This window comes from Mesoplodon bidens, assembly GCF_964165515.1.
Source record: "Mesoplodon bidens genome assembly, chromosome: 1".
NCBI lineage: Eukaryota > Metazoa > Chordata > Mammalia > Artiodactyla > Ziphiidae > Mesoplodon > Mesoplodon bidens.
The window spans coordinates 23,339,111-23,363,735 of NC_138176.1; the positions used below are offsets into that span (position 1 = coordinate 23,339,111).

Consider the following 24,625-nt stretch of genomic DNA (forward strand, 5'->3'; position numbering starts at 1 on the left):
TCTCAAGATTTCTCAGCCTGGCATTAGAGATGGTTCAGAAATGACTCTAGTCTATCTTTCCAGCCATATTTTTAAACATCACAGTGATCTCTGATTAGACAGGTTTAAATGATGAACCACAAACACACCATACTCACCCTAATTCTGAACTTTTGAGAATGTGCTACAACCCAATGTGCAGTATAATTTGCCCATTATTCTTTGAACTATGATTTCAGTGGGCATTTATGATTATAATTAAGCTAATTATTATTGAGAACCTACTATGTATCAAGATGGCAGTAGGCTTGCGCAATAAATAATTTCATTTGCCCTGAATTGACGTTATTTTTTTAAACATACATGTCTGTACATCAAGTAGTTACTCATTGACCATGTACTTGGGGTTCTTTTATGTCAGGCCCTATCCTAGCACAAGAAATTATATTAAAAAATTTTTTTAACAACTAGATCACAATCTAATGAAAGAGACAGGTATACAAATAATAAAAATTATGTGCTTAGCCATAGTAGAAACATACAATACTAAAGAAGCACAGATGAAGCAACAAGCTCTATCCAGAGAGTTGGGGATGGCTTTATGGAAGGAAGTGGCATTGGAGCTGGGCACTGGAAATTGAGGAAGCCCCAGAGACCTGAATATTTATGGTGGTTCAAAGAATAGCAAGGAGGTCAGGGTTGTAGCAGATTGTGAGGAGAAGTGGCAACAGATAAAACTAGAAAAGAGATGTGTGCTGTATAGAACGGTCCTTGTATGTCTTGTTGAAGAATAAGGAGTTAATCCTTTTGAGACAAGGGAACCCTGAGTGTTTCTGAACAGGAGAGTGACAGTCAGATTCTACCTAGATTGTAAATTCCTGGGTGGCAGAAATTGCATTTAACATGTCTCTTTGTCTCCTATGGATTCTACCAACTCTGCCTTGAACGTAGTAAACATTCAATAGAGAGTTAGTTGTCCATTGATAAATTTCTTCCTGAGAGTGAAGTGTTTCTGTCTGACTGGTAGCCAACAACATTTTGAGTTATCTCTGAGCTTGAAAAAATGCTGACACCGAGTTGCTTTTTTTTGTTTTTTGGGCTTTTTTTAAAGCAGCAAATATCATTAAGGTGATGAGAAGCATCAAATTCATGACATTTCCCTGCCTGTCACCTTCACTCTAGTAGCCAGAAGTGTTGTTTGCAGTGTTCAGCAAATTTTTGGCAAAGTTGAAACTATCCAAAAGAAGTTGCAAGTTCATTCTTTCTTAAACCACATAAAGTAGGGATGGGAAATACTGGTGCTCTAAACTCCTTGAGGATGACATGCTTTTAAATACTATTATTTAAGCCAGAGGGAAATGAGATAATTCAGAAGCTTTTGAGGCCATTGATAGAATGGAAAGATTTTGCTCTTCCTACAGTTGTATAAACAACAAGCCCTCAGCCTTCTGCGCTATAAGTGACAGAAATGATCATCCTGTACTAATTGTCACAAGTTGCCAGGAGTAATGGAGGTCTGCAGGCATGGCAGCTTAGAATGTCAGACCTCAGGTTTTATGATACTGACTTTTAAGAAAGAAAAAAAGACATTTCAAAATTTGTAATCTGAGATAGTTTAGCCCTGTGGGAACTGTTTTGTTTAGTTTGCCGGGAAAAACTAGGAATATGATTTCGTTCTGAGAACTTCATAAAGCTGGGACTGTAGAGCAGTTCCACCTCTGATTTGACTGTGAGAAGAGTAGCAGGGTCGTTCTATCATTGCCCTGAACCAGTTTCCCTTGCTGTGTTAGATCTGGTGATCAGCAAGGCTGGTAAAGAGTAGCACCAGCATCCTTGCCTTGCAGGCTGAAACTGGTTTCAGTTTCTGATCCCTAGAGCCAACTCACTAGGAGGCACAGTGTCTAGGGCCCACAGAGGCCATCCTGCATCCCTGCTGACCCCCCTTGAAGCCTGTTCTCCTGCCTCCCTCCTCTCGTTTCCTTCTCCACCCTCACTCTCTACCCAGCGTCAACATACACCTTTCCACCCAAATATCCCATGAGCTTCACACTTGCTGCCCTCTGGTCCCTTGCAGACTTCTGTAGTGAATGTTCTTCCCCTTTCTCTAAGCCCCTTGGCTAAACCAAGGTCTGGATGCACTGACACCACCTCTATGAAATCTTTCCAGATTCCCATCCTCCTACTAGGCAAGTCCTCATAGCATTTTGTATGATACTTATCACATTGTGTAAAGTGGTCTGAAGCCCATAGGATAGTGATCAACTCAAGGGCATAGAACTCACTGTTTTCTTTCAATAGTGTATCCAGGATGCTTAGCTGTGCTTGGCGCATAGTCATTGCAATAATAAAATAGTAATAATATAATATATATTGTATTTATTTGTATTTGTGTTGTATTTTATTGTATTTATTTATATATACAATGCAAATAAATACAATGCATATAATACAATAAATACAATAATAAAATAGTAATAGCTATGATACAGTCTGAAGTTACACTGTATTAGTCATAACATCACATGTATTAGCTCAAGTAGGTGCTCATTTAAACCTTGTGCATACGGAATAGGGTATCTTTCCTGAAACTCACTCAAACCTAGCCTCCTCCAGATCCAGACAAAATCCCTTTGTGCAGGAATATCGCCTTTATCTGTATCATGCCTGCCTCCCGCCAAGCACTGCCATTCAATAATTCTGGCATGTGGTACCTTTTCCTCACGACAGAGTGCTGAACAGTGATTTATTGCTTGAATACACATTGCTTTCATGGAAGAGATTTGTTTAAAACAACAGTAAAGCACTAAATAAATTATTCATTCCATGCTAATTCTTCACTTTTATGTGCTGTAGTAAACGTCAAAATAAACAGCCTGTCGGGCATTTTATTTTTGCCACATTAATCTTGGACAGTTTAAAGGAAAAAAAAATAGGAAATCTAAAGAAGAGGTTCCATTTTCAAGAAAATAGATTTCTTTTTCTTCCTACCACCTCATGCAGCAGCCAGGCAGAGAGCTTTGGCCGAGGCGTCTCCTTCCCTCAGTGGCTCTGAGTCACTTGCTGAACTGGTCCCAGTGACCCCCTCGCATTCCTGTTGCCTGCTGGGAGCAGTGTTGCTCCTTTTCTCTGCAGAGAGCCATTCGCAATGGCCCAATCACAAGGCAAGGAATCAGAGTCTTTCCTGGGAGATCTGCATTTCCTAGGGCACACTGGGTGTTGGGTTTCTAAATTTCACTGTGTGTCTTGATTTAGGATTAAAGGATTAAAAAGTAAGGGAGGTAACAGTGACTTACTTAACCATTTTTGCAACTGAGTTCCCACGTGGAATAGAGATATCATTTGTTCCTAGCCTTTTTTAGCCTTCTTGACTGAAACCTCATTTCCTGTGTCAGAGTGAGGGACATTTGAGTGACTCAGTTTATGGAGTCCTTCATCAGCAGAGTAGCAGATGGATGGTCTTGTTGTAGATTTGGGGGAAGTCATTCTCCTCTTTTCTGAGCATGAGGACTCCATGTTTTATGCCTGCTGGTGGGTAAGGAGAGCTGTGGTCCTCTGGCCTGTAGCATCCACAGAGGTCTCAGTGAGTGAGAAGTAAAGATGACCCTTATGCTCAGGATGGTGGAAGAGTTAACTCAGCTCATCCCTCAAGGCCCTGGCTCCAGATCAGAAGCCAAGAAGACTGAGGCTAGATTGAGTCCTAGCCCATCACATCTCCTGTGTGAGAATAACTAAAACCATCTCCTTACGATTGTAAAGTGAGTTAAATGACATACTGTGTGTAAAGCGCCTGGCTTGCTGTAAGAGCTTGGAAATGTACCATTTACTTCTAGCTAGAGATTGTGCCTTTTAGTTTCCAAAGCATTCAGTTCTGACCTGGAGGCTCTGTGAGTCTCTCCGCAGCTGTAATGTATAATGTGGGTGGGTATCTTTTCCCTCTTTTTGCATCCTGGATAGCACTTAGAACAAATACACATTGTGGTCAGTGTCCAGAAAAACAGTTGGATAAATGATATATGTCTATATCTATAGATATAGATACATAGATAAGATAAGGTGAGATAAGATAGATAGGATAGATAAGACAGGAAGGCAGACAGACTGAGCTTAGCCTCAGGTTGATTGAAAGCAAGAAGTATAATCTTTGAAACTCTTTCAAGTTCTTTCTTTCCCTCTCTTTAAAGAGTTCATTTTTTCCCTCAGGTAAAGCACCTGAGCTCTGGTTTCAGTTTATTTGGGTTTAAATCCCAGCTTTCCTATCTGGTGGTAGGCAAATTCCTTAAACTCTCTAATGTGCCATCTGAAAATAGACCATCAAAAGAAAAAAAAAAAGAAAAAAAAGGAAGAAGCAGCAGCATTGGTTTCATAAGATAGTTAAAGATGTCTATAGATTATATTCTTCAAAATGCTTAGCAGACTGACAAAAAAATTTTTTTAAGTACTCAATAAAGTAAACTGGTGATAATAATTCAGTTGGAAAAGGGAATTCTAATTTTATTGATCCTGTTTAATAGGAAAAAGGAAAAAGGTTAAGCTAATTGGCTAAAATCACATAAGGAATTAAAATTGGCTCTATAACCAGAATCAAGTCTTCTCAACTTCTAATTTTAGGGCTCCACCCTGCCACCCATACAGACTTTGTTTGGCTTTGTCCCCACTGTACAGAGGAGGCAGTTTTGAGGGGCCCATAGGAATTTATTGAAAGAGCTGTCATTCAGACTTTGAATGACTTACACCTATCCAGGGCTGTCCATTCCTGGATAGGAGAAACTCACAGAATGGGAAGTGGGCCTCTGCAGTGTCCTGGCCAACCTTCAGGTGTCTCACAGGTCTATGCATGAAAGCTAACACTTTTGGATGAAAGGACAGAAAAATCAATAAACCATTGGATTGGATCACAGACATGTTTTACAACTACTCAGCCCTTCCAAAAGAGATACACAGCATTGAATTATCTGTAGGTTTAATCCTTTAATCAGCCAGGACTTCTAAGAGGAAATCCAAAGTGTTTGGAGTGTCATTCTTAAAATTGGAATTTCATTAAGTGGCAGTGCTCTTGTGTTGCAATTATTCAGGTTTTTTGAGCCCACTGTGTTCCAGATGCTCGCTACAATAATTGCTCATGTAACTGGAATGTGCTGTTTATGCCTGGAAAAGTCCATCACCAATATAACTACAGTCAGTCAGTCACACCATCAACAGATATTGAAGTCCTTTAGGTCAGCAGGAGAACACTGTCTGAGTTCAAGGGGGTATTGGTATGACATTGATCTGAATGTGAATGAAGGAGCCATATCATACTTGGCCTTGTAGGTCATACGAAATTTAAACTTTAAGTTCAGCGGGAGGCCACAGAAAGGCTTTAAAGAGTGGGAAAAGATGACCAGATTGCTATTTTTTTCTTTTTTAAAAAATAAATTTATTTATTTATTTATTTATCTATTTTTGGCTGTGTTGGGTCTTCGTTTCTGTGCCAGGGCTTTCTCCAGTTGTGGCGAGCGGGGGCCACTCTTCGTCACAGTGCGTGGTCCTCTCACTGTCATGGCCTCTCTTGCTGTGGAGCACAGGATCCAGACACACAGGCTCAGTAGTTGTGACTCATGGGCTTAGTTGCTCTGCGGTGTGTGGGATCTTCCCAGACCAGGGCTCGAACCTGTGTCTCCTCCATGGGCAGGCAGATTCTTAACCACTGCGGCACCAGGGAGGCCCCAGAATGCTATTTTTAAAAAGATTATAATGGTAGCAGCAGAGAGGGTGGCTTGAGGGAAGCAAGATGAGATGGTGGCAGAGATGTCAGAGGCATTGCCCTAGGCCAGACCAGGTTGATGTGAGGTTAGATGGGAGAGGTTTATAGGACTTAGTGATTGGTTTGGTTTGGGGAAAAAAGAGAGGAATGACATCAAGGAAGACTTAGAGCTCAAGCAATGGCAGTAGCACTTACTAAGCCTGGTGACATTGAAGATCAAGGTATTGGGCATTGAATGATATTATAATGGGAAGAGATCTTACAAGCGTGTAGCATAACCATGGAGGAAACTGAAGCCCAAAGAGGTACGTTGGCTTCCTCAGTGTCACAGTGTGTTAACAGCCGAGCTCAGACTTAAGACTGTATCTCCTGATTCATAGCCCAAGACTGCTGAAATGGATAGCTCCATTGAAAAGTTTTAATGAGCAGCATCTAATGTGGAATCCTACTGAAAGGTGGATTTACAGTGAAGTTAATAAAGCTTAAGATTCAGAGCCTTCGTAGGTGTGGGCTCCTGTGAGTGCTAAGAGTTTTGGGGAGTCGTAGATTGTTTCAGGTGGACAGGGGAAGCTCGGTTGCAATCAGAAAACATTTCTATTTCCTCATTTCTGCCAAACTGCCTAAAGGTGTCTCAGAAGAAAAATACGCAAATCTTTAAGGCACTGGTAATTCGTTGTGATCTAATTTGTCATTTTAATAAATTGTGACTGTTAAATCTCATTTTATTAATAATTTTGTATTATTTTTCTTAATGTGAGGCCCACAAATTGTATGGCTTTCATTCTCACAAGACCTGGGTCTATGCCTGGTCCTACCAACTTCTGTTACCTCTTTAACTCTCCGGGCTCTGAACTGGCCCAATCCAGTCCTTCCTCCTGTACCTAGGAACTCCTGCTTCATACCCCAAATCAGCATATGGTTTGTTAAGATTGTTCTTTATTCTCAAAGCTCCTTATTCAAAAACTGATTCTTCTAAAAGTGTAACCTACACCATTTGTCAGATGAGGTGGTTGAAGTTAGATAATCTTTCCAGCCCCTTCCAATGTTGTCCTAAGTTTCCTTTCAAAGAGTGGCAAAGTGCTGATTTTTTTTATAACCACCCACCAGCCATCTAGATGCAATGGTAGAGGATTAGAATTAGCATCATGTAGAAGCATTTTGGTTCCATGACTAAATGACAAGGGACATATAAAAATCACTTAACTTCTATAGGGTTTTTCCTCCAACACAAACCTTTATTATTTATTATTATATTTGACTTGGGATTTCAAGATGTTATTTGAATTTCACTTTTAAGCCAGCTTGTTTTAAGCTTTGAATTTCCTTTTAGGCAAATTGTGTCTCACCACACTTTAGCACTCAGACAAGGCAAATATTCATAAAAGATCTGCTCCTAGAGATGTCAGTGTTTATCGTTTATTTATTTCTCTTCTTTCTGGTCCACATTAAGACTTTCCCAGAGTAAAGGAAAATATTTGAACTTAGCTTATTTGAACTATCTCTAGTGTTTCAGTGTCTTATTCTTGTTGCTTTTGTTAGTTGCACTGGTTGGTAAATGAGAAGAGAAAATGAAAAAAAAATAGAAAGCTTGCATTCTTTTCATATCTTATTCGAGTGTCTTACTGAGGTTCATGTTCTGATGCTTGGATCACCATAATATGCATATCTTTATTTATTAGCTTTCTGTGTGTTGTGTTAACCTTGAAAACTAATATTTTAAAAAAATTGACTTAACCTCTTCAGACCCATGAATAACTGCATAAAGCCCAATATGGAGAAGTGGAAAGGGAAAGTCTTGCTTCATTTCTTTCTTTCGAAGCTAAATATAAGGAAACATATGAACAGAAGGGCCCCTCATCATTAACATGCTGTTTGCTGTTTAACGGTACGTTCACCTTGTGTGTGGGCTCTGGCATGGGAAGAGTCTTAATATTTAGAGAGTGTCTATACTTCAGACAGTGATTTGAGAGCTTGCAGATCTATTGCTCAGATCAGCGCCTCAAAGAAGTTGAAAGGAAGGGAATTTCTCCATTATTCACATGCCCTCTCTCTCCCTCCTACCAAACTCAGTTTTGTACCCCTTTTACTTCAGCATATGGAAGGTTTCCTCTGTTTTGTTTTCTAGATTTCCAGAGACAAGATACTGCAAGAAATATTTTTTTTATTGTTTTGCAGCTCTGAATGAACAATTCTCTGCATTATTTGTGTTTCTTTCAGTAGGTACCAGGTGACCTAATTTGAATAGGGACCACCTCAAAGGAGGATGGTTGGGATATCATGACCATTCCCTTCGAAGCACTAGGAGGGGAATGAGGACAACGTGGTGTAGAGTTTGTTTCTTTAATTATGAAATGATGGACTTGCAGAGGACGTTTCCAGTAGGTTCCTTGCACTGTAGCACTGCAGACCACCCACTGAGCTGCTAGCCTCTCTCCCCGCCATGCTCTAGCCTCAGTTGCTTTCATGTCTTGAAGCTTTGGCTTTGGATCTCCAGTTCTTTTTAATATTTCTATTTTACCATTGTTTTAATATTTTCTGTTTCCCTATGTAGTGAGGTTTTGTCTTGAATATGCATTTTCCTCATATTTTGTGCAATCGTTTTATCTTGATACTCTTCTGGGATGACATTGGTGCCGATATCTTGCTCTTTTCTAGAAAAAAATATATCATTTAATTTAGCATCTCCCTACTTCCTCTGCTGTAACACAGAAGATTGAAATGGAGTATAATTTAGGGCAGAGTAATTTAATTAAGGGAAGAAGCATATGAAATGGTCAGTATTATCCACTAGATATGGATCTATGTTTGGAAAATTATCCTCTTTTTTATTATTCAAAAAGGAAGAGGAGGAGGAGAAGGAAAGAAAAAAATATAGGAATGAAGTGTCATCAGTCAGTCTGTTTGGCTTGACATTGTGAGATAAATAGATTTCGGAGAGAGTACTTTTTACCTTTTTCTGCATTGGTAGCATCCCTCACCTTGGGGAATTGAAGAGCAAGTTGATGAGGAAAGCTTCTATATTCAGGATTTGCATCCAAAAGCAACTTAGGTCTGGTGGGTTTGACAAGCTTGGATTTGTTTGCTAAATATAATGACTTGGCTCTAGGATTAGAGCGTAATAGCTTTTTATTTAAAGCATTTCTTTACTTGTTACTAACAAGAAAGAACTTGACTTTCAGCAGACAGGTGGCAAGAGATGTGCGTTGCTTCCAGTGAGAGCTACAGTTTTCCTCATGTGCAAACTCCTGGGACCGTGTCCCACAGCTCCTGGGCCAGCCTTATATATTAGCTGCAAATGACCTCTACAGGGAAACAGACTCAGAGGAAGGGCATAGCAAATTTTACTAAAAAACCTTCCACTTCCATTCTATATGCTGCAATTTGCCCTGTGTCTAGTGTTGATTAGGTTATCTGCATGCCCTGTTTGTGTCTCCATCTCTTTTGACTGTCTTGTCTTTTAAGTTCCCTAGTTGGGGTTGGTGGGGGGTGTCCAGTGGCTGTTTAACTCACACCACTTCAGTGTCATGCAGAGGGTATCATATGAATAAACATTACATTAAATTATGTGCGGGCTTCTACAAAACATGAAGGTCACTTGGGGATTAAGGACTTAACAGAGGCAAAAATCTACTAACTGCTTTCTAGCTGGCCCTGTACCCCAAATTCATCCCACTCTTTCTACTGATTTTTCTTTTCTTTTCTTCTTCTTCTTTTTTGTTTTTGTTGTTTTTTTTTGCAGTACGCGGGCCTCTCACTGCTGTGGCCTCTCCCGCCGCGGAGCACAGGCTCCGGACGCGCAGGCTCAGCGGCCATGGCTCACGTGCCCAGCCACTCCGTGGCATGTGGGATCTTCCCGGACCGGGGCACGAACCCATGTCCCCTGCATCAGCAGGCAGACTCTCAACCACTGCGCCACCAGGGAAGCCCTCTACTGGTTTTTCATTTCAACTTGTGTTTGTATGTGCTGGATTACTTCCGTCTGATGACTTCAAGTGCACGTGTGGTTGTGAGTGTGTGCCTGCATCATATCAACCTTTCAGCTTCCCTCTGGGGCTTCTTAATCTAGTTTAGCAATTATTGATTTCTCTGCCCTTTGATAACTCACATGGAGCACAATTATACATTCACGTAAATCTCCTGAAAATGTTGATATAATAAAACAGTCTGTTGAAATTTGCAGTTAGATGTGTGCACATTCATTGTCAGGAACTCCTAATCCTGGGACAGCCAAATTCTGTTGTGAGTTCAGTAGAAGGATCAGCTCCTCAAAAAAGGATTTCACCAGGGTTCAGCAATTAAAAAAAAAAATTAAAATGACGAATAAAAATGTCATTGATCTGAGGTCAGTAAAAAGGTAAAATTCAAGTTTGTCCATTATAAGGAAAAAATATTCCAGGAATTTCTGGAAGAAGGCGACACAAGGGATGAGTTTGTGATCAGTCCCTTGTCTGATAGGTAACAGGACTTCAATACTATTGAACTGAATGTAGAGTGAGGATCCTTCAGTGGTTCTGCCTTGCCTCTAGGAACAATCATACCCATACTAAGCAGTATACCATGGGGAGAGTTAAGCACAGTGAATAAGAGTCTGTATCTAATGGGAGTTAAACTTGTCCCCCACTTACTAGCTGAGTACTTTAAGTTACTTAGCTTTGATTTTCTCATCAGGGAAAAAAAAAATCATGTAAGTACTTGAAATGCCCTTAATAATGAAATTTGTCTGGCATACAAAGTAGATATCCACAAAATGCTAGATGTTATTAATAATAGCAACTGCTTACATTTGCACAGTATTTTAACATTTACAGAGAGTTTTCCCACTTCCTACTGTGTTTGCTTCCCCAAACTCTACAAGATAAAAAAGAAAGATAACGTTATCTTCTCATTTTACTGATATTTATTTATTTATTTAAATAAGAGAAGTCAATTCAGTATTTAAGGGCTTTATTCAAGGTGAAGCAGTGGCAGATACTACTAACTGTAGTGGCCACTCCCCACTTTTTCTTTGCTGGCAGAACCCACCTTGTTTTCTCAGGTTTTATTGCACGTGCTATGTGGGCATGTGGCTGAATCCTGGTCATTGAAACTGCAGAGATTTTGTCGGTAGGGCTTGTGGGAAAGGGTTTCCTTTCTAATTTAAAACAAAACAAAACAAAACAAAAGCATATATATACACTAGAGGCTCTTTTTTTCTTTGCTGGAAGTAGCTGTGTCTGCATATGCTGCAAAGAAGTGTCACAGCCTCCTTGCAAACACGAGGGCAGGTAGCACCCTGTGTTGACATTGTCAGAAAGGATATATGTGTATCCCTTGGGTCCTTGATGACATTGTTAGGCTAATTTAGTCGTGGAACCCCATCAACTCTGGACCTCTTGTTACATGAGATAACACATCTGTTATTATTTGAGTCATTTTTAATACTCCGTTTCCCATGCTAAAGACATACTAACAGATATGGTGGCTAAACCAAGAGTCAAAATCTGGTCTCCTGCTGATTGCAAAGCCTTTGTTCTTTTCAGCAAAGCACACTGCCATCCTAATATTAAGGCCCTTCATAGTAGAGCCAAATGTATCTCTCTATTCTGATATTTGTGTGTTTCTGCTGTTGCCGAAAACCCAGCCTCTGTTCACCGGTGCTGAACAGAAACACGGAGATAACTTTGGAGGAGAAGAAAGTAGCTTTATTGCTTTGCCCGGCAAAGGGGGCTACAGCAGGCTAACGCCCTCAAGACTGTGCCCCTCTTCCTGGGAAATTAGAAGGGGTCTTATAGTTTCAGGGTGGAAAATAGGGTTCTAGATAAGGCTCAGGGCTGACGTTGTCTTGCATTCCTCTTTTCTCCTGGAGGCACAGATCATTAGGGCTGGTGTCAGGTGGTTCCGGAACAGGTTCCAGGAGTCCTCAAGCTTATTTCTGACCTGACCTTCTTTCTGGAATGAAGAATGCTCACAAAGGAAAGGAATGTTAGGGAGTGTTCTCTTGGAGAAGTAAGCATCAGGTGTGTAGTACAACTTTAGGGGGCAATCATTTTCAGAGTTCAATTAAGCAAGAAAGAGGAGGAAAAAAACATCTGTAGGAGACCGCTTGAGTGGGTGGAAAGAATAAGGGCTGAATAAGGGCTAACATAATGGAGGTGCCTCGACTAGTTTCTACTACAGCACTGCCCACAATCTAAGCTTGAGCTCAGTCTGGGGACTTGCTCTCTTTGTTGCTCTGTGAGTTGTCACATCTCTGGATGCCTGTCCTCATGCACCCTTCCCTTAGAGTATCATCTCTATAGCCTCTCAAGTCCATCAGAGTCACACACATCCTTCGGGATTTATCTTGAATGCCTCCTTTTGTAAGAAGCTCTTGCTGAGGATATTTTTCTTTCTTGCTCTCTAAAAGATATAAACACTTTTCTCCTGCTACCTTTTTCTTCCTTATTTTGTAACCATCGTTGAACAGCTCTGCCTCTCCACGAGACTGTGAGTTTCCAGGAACTGGTACTGAGTCTCATTTTCCCTTTGGGTCCTGATAGCACATATTTTTTATTCCTGCTGCTTTTTTTTTTTTTGCAGTACACGGGCCTTTCACTGCTGTGGCCTCTCCCGTTGCGGAGCACAGGCTCCGGACGCGCAGGCTCAGTGGCCATGGCTCACGGGCCCAGCCGCTCCGTGGCATGTGGGATCTTCCCAGACCGGGGCACAAACCCATGTCCCCTGCATCGGCAGGCGGACTCTCAACCACTGCGCCACCAGGGAAGCCCTATTCCTGCTTCTTAAGAAGACATAATAAATGTTTATTGAATTAAATGTGTGGAATTTTAGAGCTGCAAGTTCTTTCTTCTTAACAAAGCTCCCGTTTTCTGGGAATTACAGAAGGTTCTTATCCTTGGATTCATGACCCCCATAGGATTCAGGAGATCAGTGAAATCATTAACATTATATTCATTGTTTTATGCTCATAACTTTTATTAGATCAGATTCTTAAAGAATTCATGGCTCCTTAAAAGAATGAGAACCTCTGTTTAAGTTGGAAAGTTGAATAAAGGCTTTCTGAACCAAAGACACAATCTGGAACACGCGTATTATAGGGAAACCACTGTTGTGAGTTTTCTTCTTTTCCCTGAAACTGGAGTGCAAAGAAAACAACCAAAAACAAACCAACTTTCTGGCTGTTGAATACCCCTCTTCTATCTTATCCAACTTTTTGATCCCCATGAAAGATTGTTCCACATCTCTTCAGGGCCCTTATTATTCTCTGTCTCCATATTCACTTCCATTCACATCTTTAAAAACATCCAACCTAATGTCTCTGGCAAGCTAGTGCAGTGAGCAGAGAGGGGACACTCAAGACTGGACACTCAAAGACCAGGGCCTTCAGGAAGCTGGTGGGGGAAGGATGTGGGTAGCCAGCTGCAGCCCCTGAACCTAACATCTTCCATGTGGTTATGCTAATGCTCATGCAAGCTTGACTATGGCCCACTTCAGGAGAGAGGGCTTATGAGCGCCGGCAGGATTGAGTTCAGTGGAGCCACCCCGAGCTTTACAAGGATGGAACCAACCTGCCCACGCTCCCCCTGAATCACTAATGACTGAGAGGATTACAAAAGGAAATGTCGTTTTATAGACTGGGACCCGTGTCACCCTCTTCATTATTCAGAATTTGGACCTATATAGACCCTTAGGAATGAAAAGACTTTAGAATCTTGTAGCCAAAGTGCTCACTGTCAAGAAGCCCAGGGCCACACTTTTGTTTCCCCTGAGATTAGATTCTACCTCCACATTTGGACACAGAGTGAGAAAAAAAAAGAATGAAAATCGTTAATAATTGAAAAATGAGGAGATGTGTCCCACTTTTCTAAGATTTCTCTGAGATGAAGGAGAGATGAGTTGAAGGCCAGTGGCCAGGCCACATGTCCCAGTGGAACTCAGAGCTCCCTGAATGTCCACTAGTTCTCCCAGAGCCACCCGAAATTCATAGTTTAAGAAGAATAGGAAGCTTGCTCTGCAAACTCCTCCTTCAAGAAAGATTCTCATTAGTCCGCTGCTACCAACCAGGTTGCTACTCACAAGCAAAGTAATTAGGAGAGGCCACTCCAGGGAGAATATGCACATTCCTTCTTAGGGGATGAAGGGAGGGGAACCACATTGCCCCCCGCCCTTTCCATCCTGCTTCCTCTGGGGTGCACGCTTTAAGTTAGCAAAGGATGAAAACACTATGTTGTTTCCTTAGGAAAATAAATGGAGGATTCCCGTGCCACTACTTGGGAAGGATAGAGTAAATTTTGGTTTGTTGCATCTAGTAATCAATTTAGAGACATTTTTAAAGGTATACTCTGTAGAATCAGGTTTCTAGGAAGGTGTTTTAGGCGTTCCTTAAATGTTTGGAGTTTCATTTCTAAATAAATTTTTATGTTAAAAAAAACCCACCTGCTGTCACATTCTAAGGTGTAACCTGTCTCAATACTTGGCATAATGGAGACTTCCGATATGTTAGCTTAGCCTGCTGCCTGCTGTGTTCATTCATTCTAATCCAGACCCGGATATAAGGCTTGCCCTGCCATTTTGATACTCATTTTTGCTGTTTTTTCCTATTTTACACTAAAATGACTGTTGGTTATCCATGTACAGTCTCCCCTCCGTATCCATAGATTCTGCATCCCTGAATTCAATCATCCACTGATCAAAAATATTTGGAAAAAAATCTAGAATTTTCCAAAAACAAATCTTGAATTTGCCACGCGGTGATGACTATTTACATAGCACTTACATTGTGTTAGGTACTGTAAGTAATTTAGAGATGATTTAAAGTATATGAGAGGATGTTCATAGTTTATATACAAATACTATGCCATTTTGTATAAGGGACTTGAGCATCCATGGGTTTTGGTATCCACAGGGGGTCCTGGAACCAATCCCCCGTGGATACCAAGGACAGCTGTACTAGTGTCTCTGTCTCTATGCTTTTGCTGTGTAACTGAGAGCAGAAAGAAGTTGGGGTTAGCAGAGGGTAGGAGTGAATTGGCATCTTCCTTTCCCAGGGTCCATTGTGATTTTTTTCCCCCAACTTTGTTGAGGAATACTTGGCAAATCCAAGTGAATGCATTTAGAGTGCACGGCAAGATGCTTTAATATAAATATACATTGTGTAATGACTGCTAAATAAGGTCAAGATCTCTCTCTCTCTGCTTAAGATCTACTCTCAGAAAGTTTTGAATATATAATATTGTACTATTAACTATGGTCACCATGCCATACAATAGATCCTCAGAACTTATAACTGAAGGTTTGTGCCCTTTGACCTACATCTCATTTCCCCCCCTTCTTGCAGCCCCTAACCACCACCATTCTATTCTGTTTCTATGAGATCATTTTTTGTTTGTGTTAGATTCTGCTTATAAATGATACATTATTTATATTTCTTTACCTGGCTTATTTCGCCAACAAAATGCCCTCCAGTTTCATCTGTGTTGGCACAAATGGCAGGATTTCCTTTTTTATGGCTGAATAATATTCCACTGTGTGGACTACTATACTACAGTTTCCTTTTTTAAAAATTTATTTTATTGAAGGATAGTTGATTTACAATGTTTTAATTTCTACTGTACAGCAAAGTGATTCAGTTATATATACACACACACACACACACACATACTGTATTTCTTTTTGATACTCTTTTCCCTTATTGTTTATCACAGGATATTGAATGTAGTTCCCTGTGCTAAGCAGTAGGACCTTATTTATCCATTCTATATATAATAGTTTTCATCTACTCCTCCTAAACTCCCAATCCATCTCTCCCCACCCCTGCCTCCCCCTTGGCAGCCACAAGTTTGTTCTCTATGTCTGTAAGACTGTTTCTGTTTCATAGATAAGTTCATTTGTGTCATATGCTAGATTCCGGTTATAAGTGATATCATAGGGTATTTGTCTTTCTGACTTACTTCACTTAGTATGATAATCTCTAGGCCATCCATATTGCTGCAAATGGCATTAGGAACACTACATTTTCTTTATGTGATGGTTTCTTAATACCTATATACAGAGGGGCAGGTGAGAGGCTGGAATTGATGGAATTATGCAGTGGGAGCTTTGGGAGACTCTGGAAAAAGAGGTAATAGTTTGTTGAGCTCATTGCTGGGGAGGAAGCCACAAAGGAAGCTTCATTCCCTTGAAGACCCTCATTTTTCCCTGCACAGAGCCTGGCACAGTTTCTGGTGCCTTCTCATCCTCTAAGGAATGAGTGATTTGAAAACAGCAGCTTGGTGGATAGGCGTCAACATCCTCTTTATAAGTATGGAGAAAATGAAGTTCCTCCTCGGCACCCACCCTGCCCAGAAGCTTTATGAGCAGTGGATATGGCAGGAAGGAGCCCCAGCAAAAGAACAGGACTGATGACTTGCGGTGACAGCAGCTCCTAGACTGGTTGGGGGATCCTTAGACATGTCACTGTGGAAAGTCCCAGAAATCAGTGGGCACTGAGGTACTGACACAATGTAGGTAGAGGTTATCTAGTCATAGATATTTAGATTATAGCTATTTAAAGAAAGTATCCTAAGATGTAATGAGGAACCTAAGAAAGGTATTACCATATGGTCACCACTTATTGTTTTGAATCAAGGATATTTTGGTATTGTATCGTGAGAACAAGATATAGGAAAAAAAACAAGATGTTCACAGATATTCCATTTTGTGCGAATGTATTTATCAGAACAGCCTCGTTCTCATTGATTGGATTTACAATTAAATGCTGTACACTTGGACTCGGAATTAAATCTATACGTGAAAATTGTTTACCAAATGAATAAAAATAAATGACGATTTATATATTTTTTAAGTACTTATAACATTTCACTTGATCAATAAGTTCCAGTGATTTTTTCTTTGTTTGTTTGAAAAATACACAAAAATGGTAGACAGTGGAACCAGCCAAGGCAGACAATTGTGTTTACCTCTTTTTCTCATCTAATGGTGGTCGTTTTGGCTGTGGCCCTTTAACAGATGCTAATTCTGTAAAACAGTATTGCTAATTAACCAGAGCAGAAAAACAAACAAACAACAGCAAATCCGATCTAATATAATGACGTGTCACCATCCAGAAGTAAGGTGGTAAATAATGCATATAGACAGGAAAGGGAAAAAAAGAGGGGGAAAGAGATTCAAATAATCGATTGAAAACATAACTAAAGGTCAGCAGTTCTCCCTTCTTTCTTGCTCTCTTTCTGAAAACAGAAAGATTAGATTGATTCAAGCAGATATGCTTTGAAATGCCATAAATGACACCTCATCTGGTGCAGTATTGACAAACTGCCTGAGCGTATCACTGGCATTTTCATTTTACTAGCCCAGCAAGAAGAGTCAGGGAGTGGATTTTTACCTCCCTGCCCGCCTGCCTGTGAATTGCTTAAACACCTTCTGTGTGTGTGTGTGAGGGGTTCCACACCGTTACATGCTGGGTTAACAAGGTTCCTTCTCTGGGGCTCCAGTGAATTCCCTCGTCAGATGGATGGGAGAGGCAGTTTGTGACCAGCTGAACTTCATTATTTAGTTTACTGCCATCTTGTACCAGGAGAGCAACTACCTAGAAATGCTTTATGCCCACACACCCATTTTCTTGGTGGGGGATTTATAGGCCTATTCTGCAAAATCATATCGAGGTGGAGCAGCGACATCATTCTGTGTCTTCAAACAGCCACCCCGCTGCCGCTGATCAGCATTCCTGGGATGGCGATGATTGAAATTTAGCACTTCAAGCGACTTAATTGACACACGGATCTGTTAAGCATATGCCCTCACCGCAGGCCTGCCATCTGACGTGCCCATAGGGTGCCCAGAGCCTCACACATGCTTACGTTTTGCTAAAGAAGTAAGGTTTTTTTTGGTTTTTTTTGCGTTACGTGAGCTCTCATTGTTGTGGCCTCTCCCGTTGTGGAGCACAGGCTCCGGACACGCAGGCTCAGCGGCCATGGCTCACGGGCCCAGCCGCTCCGCGGCATGTGGGATCTTCCCGGACCGGGACACGAACCCGTGTCCCCTGCATCGGCAGGCGGACTCTCAACCACTACGCCACCAGGGAAGCCCACAGCCACCCTTTTTGAGAGAGAGCATGTTGAGGTTCAGAGAAGCTAAGTTACCTGCCCCGTCTGGTACAGCGAGGAGGGCTGGGACCTGTGTCATTGACCTTCCTCTCTCCCAGCCACCTGCTCAGTGGCTGCCTTGCAGGACACGTATCTGACAGCTCTGTTAGCTTTCCTGAAAGTGTTAAGCCCACCAGGATAAGAAATGCCTGGATGGGCAGGTAAGTCTTGCTACTGGCTGAAAGGGAGAAGGTTAGGGAGGGCATCAGGGTTGAGCTGTTTAAGGGGAGGCACAGGCAAACCCTTCCCCAATCTGTGTCAGCGGATGCTGCAACAACTCATTCAATTATGTGAAGTGCCCATTAAAGGAATTCTAAGCCCTCCCTTGGGCCGTTTCAGTTCTATGAGATTGTCATTGTTTGAAACTAACCGGGATGTCTTCTTTTGCCTTCAGGTGATTCTCATTTTGACAAAGCTCTACGACTATAACCTGGGGAGCATCACGGAGAGCTCGCTGTGGAGGTAGGGAAGCTGAGCTAATAATTACTGTGTTACTTAAACGTGATGTCCTCGGCTGGCTGCTCACCCCCACCCCCGTTTCCTGGTGGGAAGGTTTCTGGTTCCTCCTCTTTCTTCCTCTGTTTGCTCTTCGTTTCCCTTAGCCATGGGTTGGGGTTTATTTCCGGGAAGGCTGGACCCTTCCTTTTTATAGACCTCTTCTTTTGGTCACAGATCCTTTTGCTAAACGGCTTATTAGGTTGTCTTTATGCCTTTTGGTTCCCATAGTTCTCACTGATCTGTAAGCTTATTGGTGCAGAAACGAAAGAATAAGGATATCTTTGCAGAGGGGATCAGTGTAACCTCTAGGTTTACAGAACCTAGGCAGGCTACCAGGGCAACATTCTTTCACAGCTTCCCTTCCGTGGTTCTGCAGCACAGAGGGGCACACACACACTTACACGGTTGCCTTAATTTCTGGGATTCACATTACTGTGTCACACATATAGAGTGGGCAATTAGTACTTTTTCAAATGAATGAACAAATTCTTCAAGGGCAGACTAACTTATTGGATTTAGAACGAAAGAAGGTCCTCAAATGCCCAGGCAGTTATTCTCTTCTCCTTTTTCCTTGGAAACTATACAACATACAACTATACAACATAGAACTATACAACTATAACATACAACTATACAACATACAACTATACAACATACAACTATACAACTATAACAACATTCTGTTGTTTTGTTTCTTAAAAAAATATTGATTTATCTCACTCCTGATTGGCTCTTCTCCACCAGCCTGTGTCATGGGCCCATGCCCGAACCAATCCCTGAAGTCCAGGAGAGCACGTCCTCTAATTGGTCAGGCCTGGATCACATGATGATCCCTGACCTGGGACAGGATAGAGACAAACTCTGGAGATGGTATTCACACACGTACACGCATGCACACACAGACTAAGTGAGAGTCGTTATACAGAAAGGTGGGGAGTGGTCTGTGGGCAGATCAAAGCTAGTGAGTGTTGACCACATAAGATCAGTGGGGGGGTTCCATTACCTGTCAGTTCACGTGACCAGGAGAGGCTGCCTCTTGGCTTTCAGTGTCAGTGCTGAGGTCTAGGGAGAAAGACTGCAGTCACCCTGTTTGTGTCAGGTGTCCCCCCCCACCGCCAGTGCAGTCAACAGTGGCTTGGGAGGGAAAGTTGATTTACGTGGAAGCAATTTGGTTTCAGGGCCTGCTTCTTATTGGGGATTGCAGTGGTCATACAAGAGGAGGCTTATAGATTGTATAGACACCCCAAAGCAATCTACCAGGCCTCACAAGAAGATTGTTCATTAAATTTTATTTTCGCCTGATGTCTGTTTTCTATTAGGCTTGACATTGTGTACAAGAAGCCCCACATAAATTGTCCTGTGCTTTAGGAGAACCCTAGTAGATCAAAGAAAAGGCTAGATTCTGTTCTTTTGTTTGTTGTCAGGCATTTCAATTATTGAGCTCTTTCCCCAAGTAGGAGGTCAGTTATGCAGAGTTTCTGTCCCAAGGAAATTTATGTAACTGATTTCAAGTGTGGGAAGTTTGGTAGGAGCCTCAAAAAGTACAGTTCTTTAATACATTAAGGGCCTGACTCCTGCTGTATTGTTTAAATTCAGCACCTATTCATCAGCATCTCTGAGTAAGCTTATGCTTCCTTGGAAAATTTCTCTAATGTATGTGCATAAATGAAAGTAAAAGCCAGCTTTTACTGGGTAGTGCATCTGCCATGTAAAGTGTCGTCGGCATATTAGAAAATTAAAAGATGTGCAGTTCTGTCTCAGTGGGACAGAGGCCGAGCAGCCGTAACTCCCAGCCTGAGTAGTCCTGGGAAGCGCATATTGGAGGGACATGAGGAACAGCTTGTCCTGGATTGCTGAAGCTCACGCTCAGCATGCTTCTTTCTCTCTGACGGGGCACTGTTACTGATGCCTCAGTCCAGGAAGAGTATTCTTTTCTTACCTTAAGTGAGGGGCTTAGTGAAATAAAAACGGCATCACGTTCCAGTATACCAGACCTCCCTTCTGAGGGAGCAAACTCCATGGGCTTAAGCCTGGGAAAGTGTGGCAAGAATGACCTGCAGACTTTTCCATCTTAGAATCAATTTCACTGGGAGATATATACATACGTATACATATACACACACACGCGTATATACACGTAATATACACATATGTACAAGTAATGTGTGTGTGTATATACCCATTTATACTTGCTTTTCTAACACACCCACAATAGTCATTTGCCATATATGTCCTGTTCTACATGTCATATGTGGCAAATGATTCCTGGGGGTGTTCTATGTTATTACAACTGCCCGTTTTAATACTTTGATGGAAGAGTACATGCCTAAAAAGACAATTTAGAAAAGAGGAAAGGAGAAAAAGGAGTATTTAGAATACTTCACAATTGCTTTTCAGGGCTGCATTTTTTGAGTGGCTCATGGTGCCCATATTTGGTCTTTAGGGGACATTTTGGGGGTGTTAACGTAGAGGTGGAGGGGGACAGGCCTGGGTGGGTCAAGGATGGGACCAGGAAGAGAGGTCCTCATGATTCCGCGTCATCTTGAAGGAGACTAGACTGCTAAGTGTTGACTCATTTTCTCCTGTACCAGCTTGTACAATCTTCTCAGGATACCTGCCTATGCCAGCCGTTGGGGGCTTCTTAGGGGCACAGGCCAGGTTTTAGAGATACTCAGGGCACTCACAGCACTGAATGCAGGACTTAGCACATAGATAATGCTCAGTAAGTATCTGGTTTTGAATAGACCAGTGAATACTACAGTTTTGTCTCTACTGCATGGTCACTAACGTATAACTCTCTTTCTCACTCATTTATTCAACAAAGATGAATTGATTAACTCCTCTAGGCCTTATATTGCTCTTATCTAGGGAAGGCAAGTTGGGTGGGTACATAGATCCATAGCACGTAGGTTCTGCCTTCCAGGACTTCACTGTTTAGAGAGACAAAGATCTTTGGACAGTTAAAATGAGAGAGAACTGTACCTACCTGTAACCTGCCTTATGTAATTGTATCGAATAAGATATTTACGCAGCACCCAGAGCTGCCAGATCCCAGGAGTGTTGCTTCTTTACTTTGCTCATGTGTATATTTTCTCTTCTCAACTAGACCTGATGTCCTTAAGTCTAGCTACTGGTTTCATGTTAACGGCAGTGATGCTGTTGCTCATGAAAGTAATGACAACAGTAACAAAAATTAACTTTGATGGAGCGCTCACGATGTGTCAGGCACGATGCTCAGTGCTTGACTTGCATTATTGCATCCTCCCAATACATTTTTACAGTGTGCCAAGGTCACACAATTTGTCAGTAATAGCCCACACACACTTACAGCCATGTTAGTTATAAACTTCAGTCATTTCACTGCTTATTGATCATCCAGAACCCCATCTGTCTTCTGGGGGATCTTGCTGTATATAAGTAAACAACATTTTTATCATATATATATATGTATACATGTATGTATGTGTATATATATGATTGTTATATACATATATGTGTATTAAAAATAGGGTTTTCAAAGTGCTATGACATTCTGAGCAGCATTTGCCCTATTCCAGAAAAATACTGGGCAACAGGGAAGTGGCTTCTTGTCCAACAAATAGATACATGCGCTTTTTGATTGAGCTCATATTCTTGACAACTTTTACCGGCTGAGTAGTCCAAAGGGGGCAAGTGGCAAACGTCTCCGGGGTCTTAGAATAGGAGAGAGGCCAAGAAGCAGCTGACCTTGCCGTGATGTTGTAGGGCTTTCAGCCTCACTGAATCCGCAAACCCTGGCTGACAGAGCGAGATGCCGCTGTACCAAATGAATGAGCTTGGGCTCCCAGTTGGTTTGTCATTGATTACACCTTAATCCTGGAGCAAGTTGTTGATTTTGTTTTCGTTTTGTGTTGTCGTTCACTCAGGGAGTCAAACTGAGAGGAAAGGGGGATGATCTGACACAGAACAATTAACCACACCTCAACACGTCCTCTACTTTCCAGTGGATTAAGCTGTGAGATTTGGTAGAGCTGGTGATTTTACCATACTGAAGCAAAATAAGCTTAAAGGTTGAGATAAATAAAGTGTCAAAATCCAGATACAGTATCTCTGAGAAGAAATTATAATCTTTTTTCCCTCTGTGCCAGGGTAATCAGCATTCTGCCAAGAGAGGCTTAGCTGGTGAGGAAGCCCTAGGCAATTCTGGAAGGACTAAAGGTGTACTCCCTCTCTTTTTTTTTTTATAAGGATTTTATTAATTTCTGCTTTATAACAAAGTGAATCAGTTATACATATACATCTGTTCCCATATCCCTTTCCTCTTGAGTCTCCCTCCCTCCCACCCTCCCTATCCAACCCCTCCAGGCGGTCACAAAGCACCCAGCTGATCTCCCTGTGCTATGCGGCTGCTTCCCACTAGCTATCTACCTTACATTTGGTAGTGTATATATGTCCATGCCTCTCTCTCGCTTTGTCACAGCTTACCCTTCCCCCTCCCCATATCCTCAAGTCCATTCTCAAGTAGGTATGTGTCTTTATTCCTGTTTTACCCCTAGGATCTTCATGACTTTTTTTTTTTCTTAAATTCCATATATATATGTTAGCATATGGTATTTGTCTCTCTCTATCTGACTTACTTCACTCTGTATGACAGACTCTAGGTCTATCCACCTCATTACAGATAGCTCAGTTTCATTTCTTTTTATGGCTGAGTAATATTCCATTGTATATATGTGCCACATCTTCTTTATCCATTCATCCGATGATGGACACTTAGGTTGTTTCCATCTCCGGGCTATTGTGAATAGAGCTGCAGTGAACATTTTGGTACATGTTTCTTTTTGAATTATGGTTTTCTCAGGGTATATGCCTAGTAGTGGGATTGCTGGGTCATATGGTAGTTCTATTTGTAGTTTTTTAAGGAACCTCCATACTGTTCTCCATAGTGGCTGTACCAATTCACATTCCCACCAGCAGTGCAAGAGTGTTCCCTTTTCTCCACACCCTCTCCAGCATTTATTGTTTCTAGATTTCTTGATGATGGCCATTCTGACTGGTGTGAGATGATATCTCACTGTAGTTTTGATTTGCATTTCTCTAATGATTAATGATGTTGAGCATTCTTTCATGTGTTTGTTGGCAATCTGTATATCTTCTGTGGAGAAATGTCTGTTTAGGTCTTCTGCACATTTTTGGATTGGGTTGTTTGTTTTTTTTGCTATTGAGCTGCATGAGCTGCTTGTAAATTTTGGAGATTAATCCTTTGTCCGTTGCTTCATTTGCAAATATTTTCTCCCATTCTGAGGGTTGTCTTTTGGTCTTGTTTATGGTTTCCTTAGCTGTGCAAAAGCTTTGAAGTTTCATTAGGTCCCATTTGTTTATTTTTGTTTTTATTTCCATTTCTCTAGGAGGTGGGTCCAAAAGGATCTTGCTGTGATTTATGTCATAGTGTTCTGCCTATGTTTTCCTCTAAGAGTTTGATAGATTCTGGCCTTACATTTAGGTCTTTAATCCATTTTGAGCTTATTTTTGTGTATGGTGTTAGGGAGTGATCTAATCTCATATAGGGACATGTAAAGGTATACTCTCTTAAAGGGACACACAACCTGCAGTGTGTCTGTTGTAGAGCTTGCCTGGCCTGGCTGACTTCTCAAACTCCCTAGTGTCCTATTTTCTGATCCACATGAAATACAAGCTTCTGAACACATCTCCACAGTCATGTACTTCTCAAGCTGCAATACCTGCTTTTGTGGGATGAAGGAGCATATAGTTAAAGCAGAGAGAATGGGTTAGGCCATTTGATTCTGCGCTGGGAGCCAGCCCTGTTTCCTTGTCGTGGGAGTCACTTTGCTTCTCCTTGGATGTGACACACAGCGATTATCAAGAGAAGCTTCCCAGTGGAGTCTTTGTGGAGAGAATGGCTGTAGAGTGCCTTGAAGCAGCATCTGTGTGGGGTTGGCTTCAGCCAGTACTTTCTGGAGAGCTCAAGGGGTTCAGGCTGACAGAAGCTGACGTGAAGATGGTGACTTTCTGCCAACCCTGTGGGTGATTCCCATTAGCCGGAAGCCTCTCCCTTTCTACTCCTCATCCAGGGGAAAAGCATAGAGTGTCTTGGATAGATTATTAGTATCAGCTTTGAAGGATGTTGTGTTACACAATCCAGCTTTCAGTCAGCCACAAATACAAGAATAGAGAATGGGGGTAGTCACCCTAAAAAAGAAAAAGAATAAAGCTAGAGTATGAAATTTCCCTGCAGAGGGCTCTTTGTGTTACACAAATCCAGTGATGCTATTCATTCATCCCTGTG

The 24,625-nt window shown here is 41.6% G+C and overlaps 1 protein-coding gene across 7 annotated transcripts in view; it reads left to right on the forward strand.

Annotated features, from left to right (window-relative positions):
- Positions 1-24,625, forward strand: part of SORCS1 (sortilin related VPS10 domain containing receptor 1) — a 575,706-nt gene that overhangs the window by 192,826 nt on the left and 358,255 nt on the right. For all 7 annotated transcript variants that reach the window (XM_081221934.1, XM_081221935.1, XM_081221930.1 and 4 more), the window contains exon 2: positions 18,236-18,303. In XM_081221934.1, the coding sequence (XP_081078060.1) occupies positions 18,236-18,303 (68 nt within the window). The remainder of the gene's footprint in view (positions 1-18,235; positions 18,304-24,625) is intronic.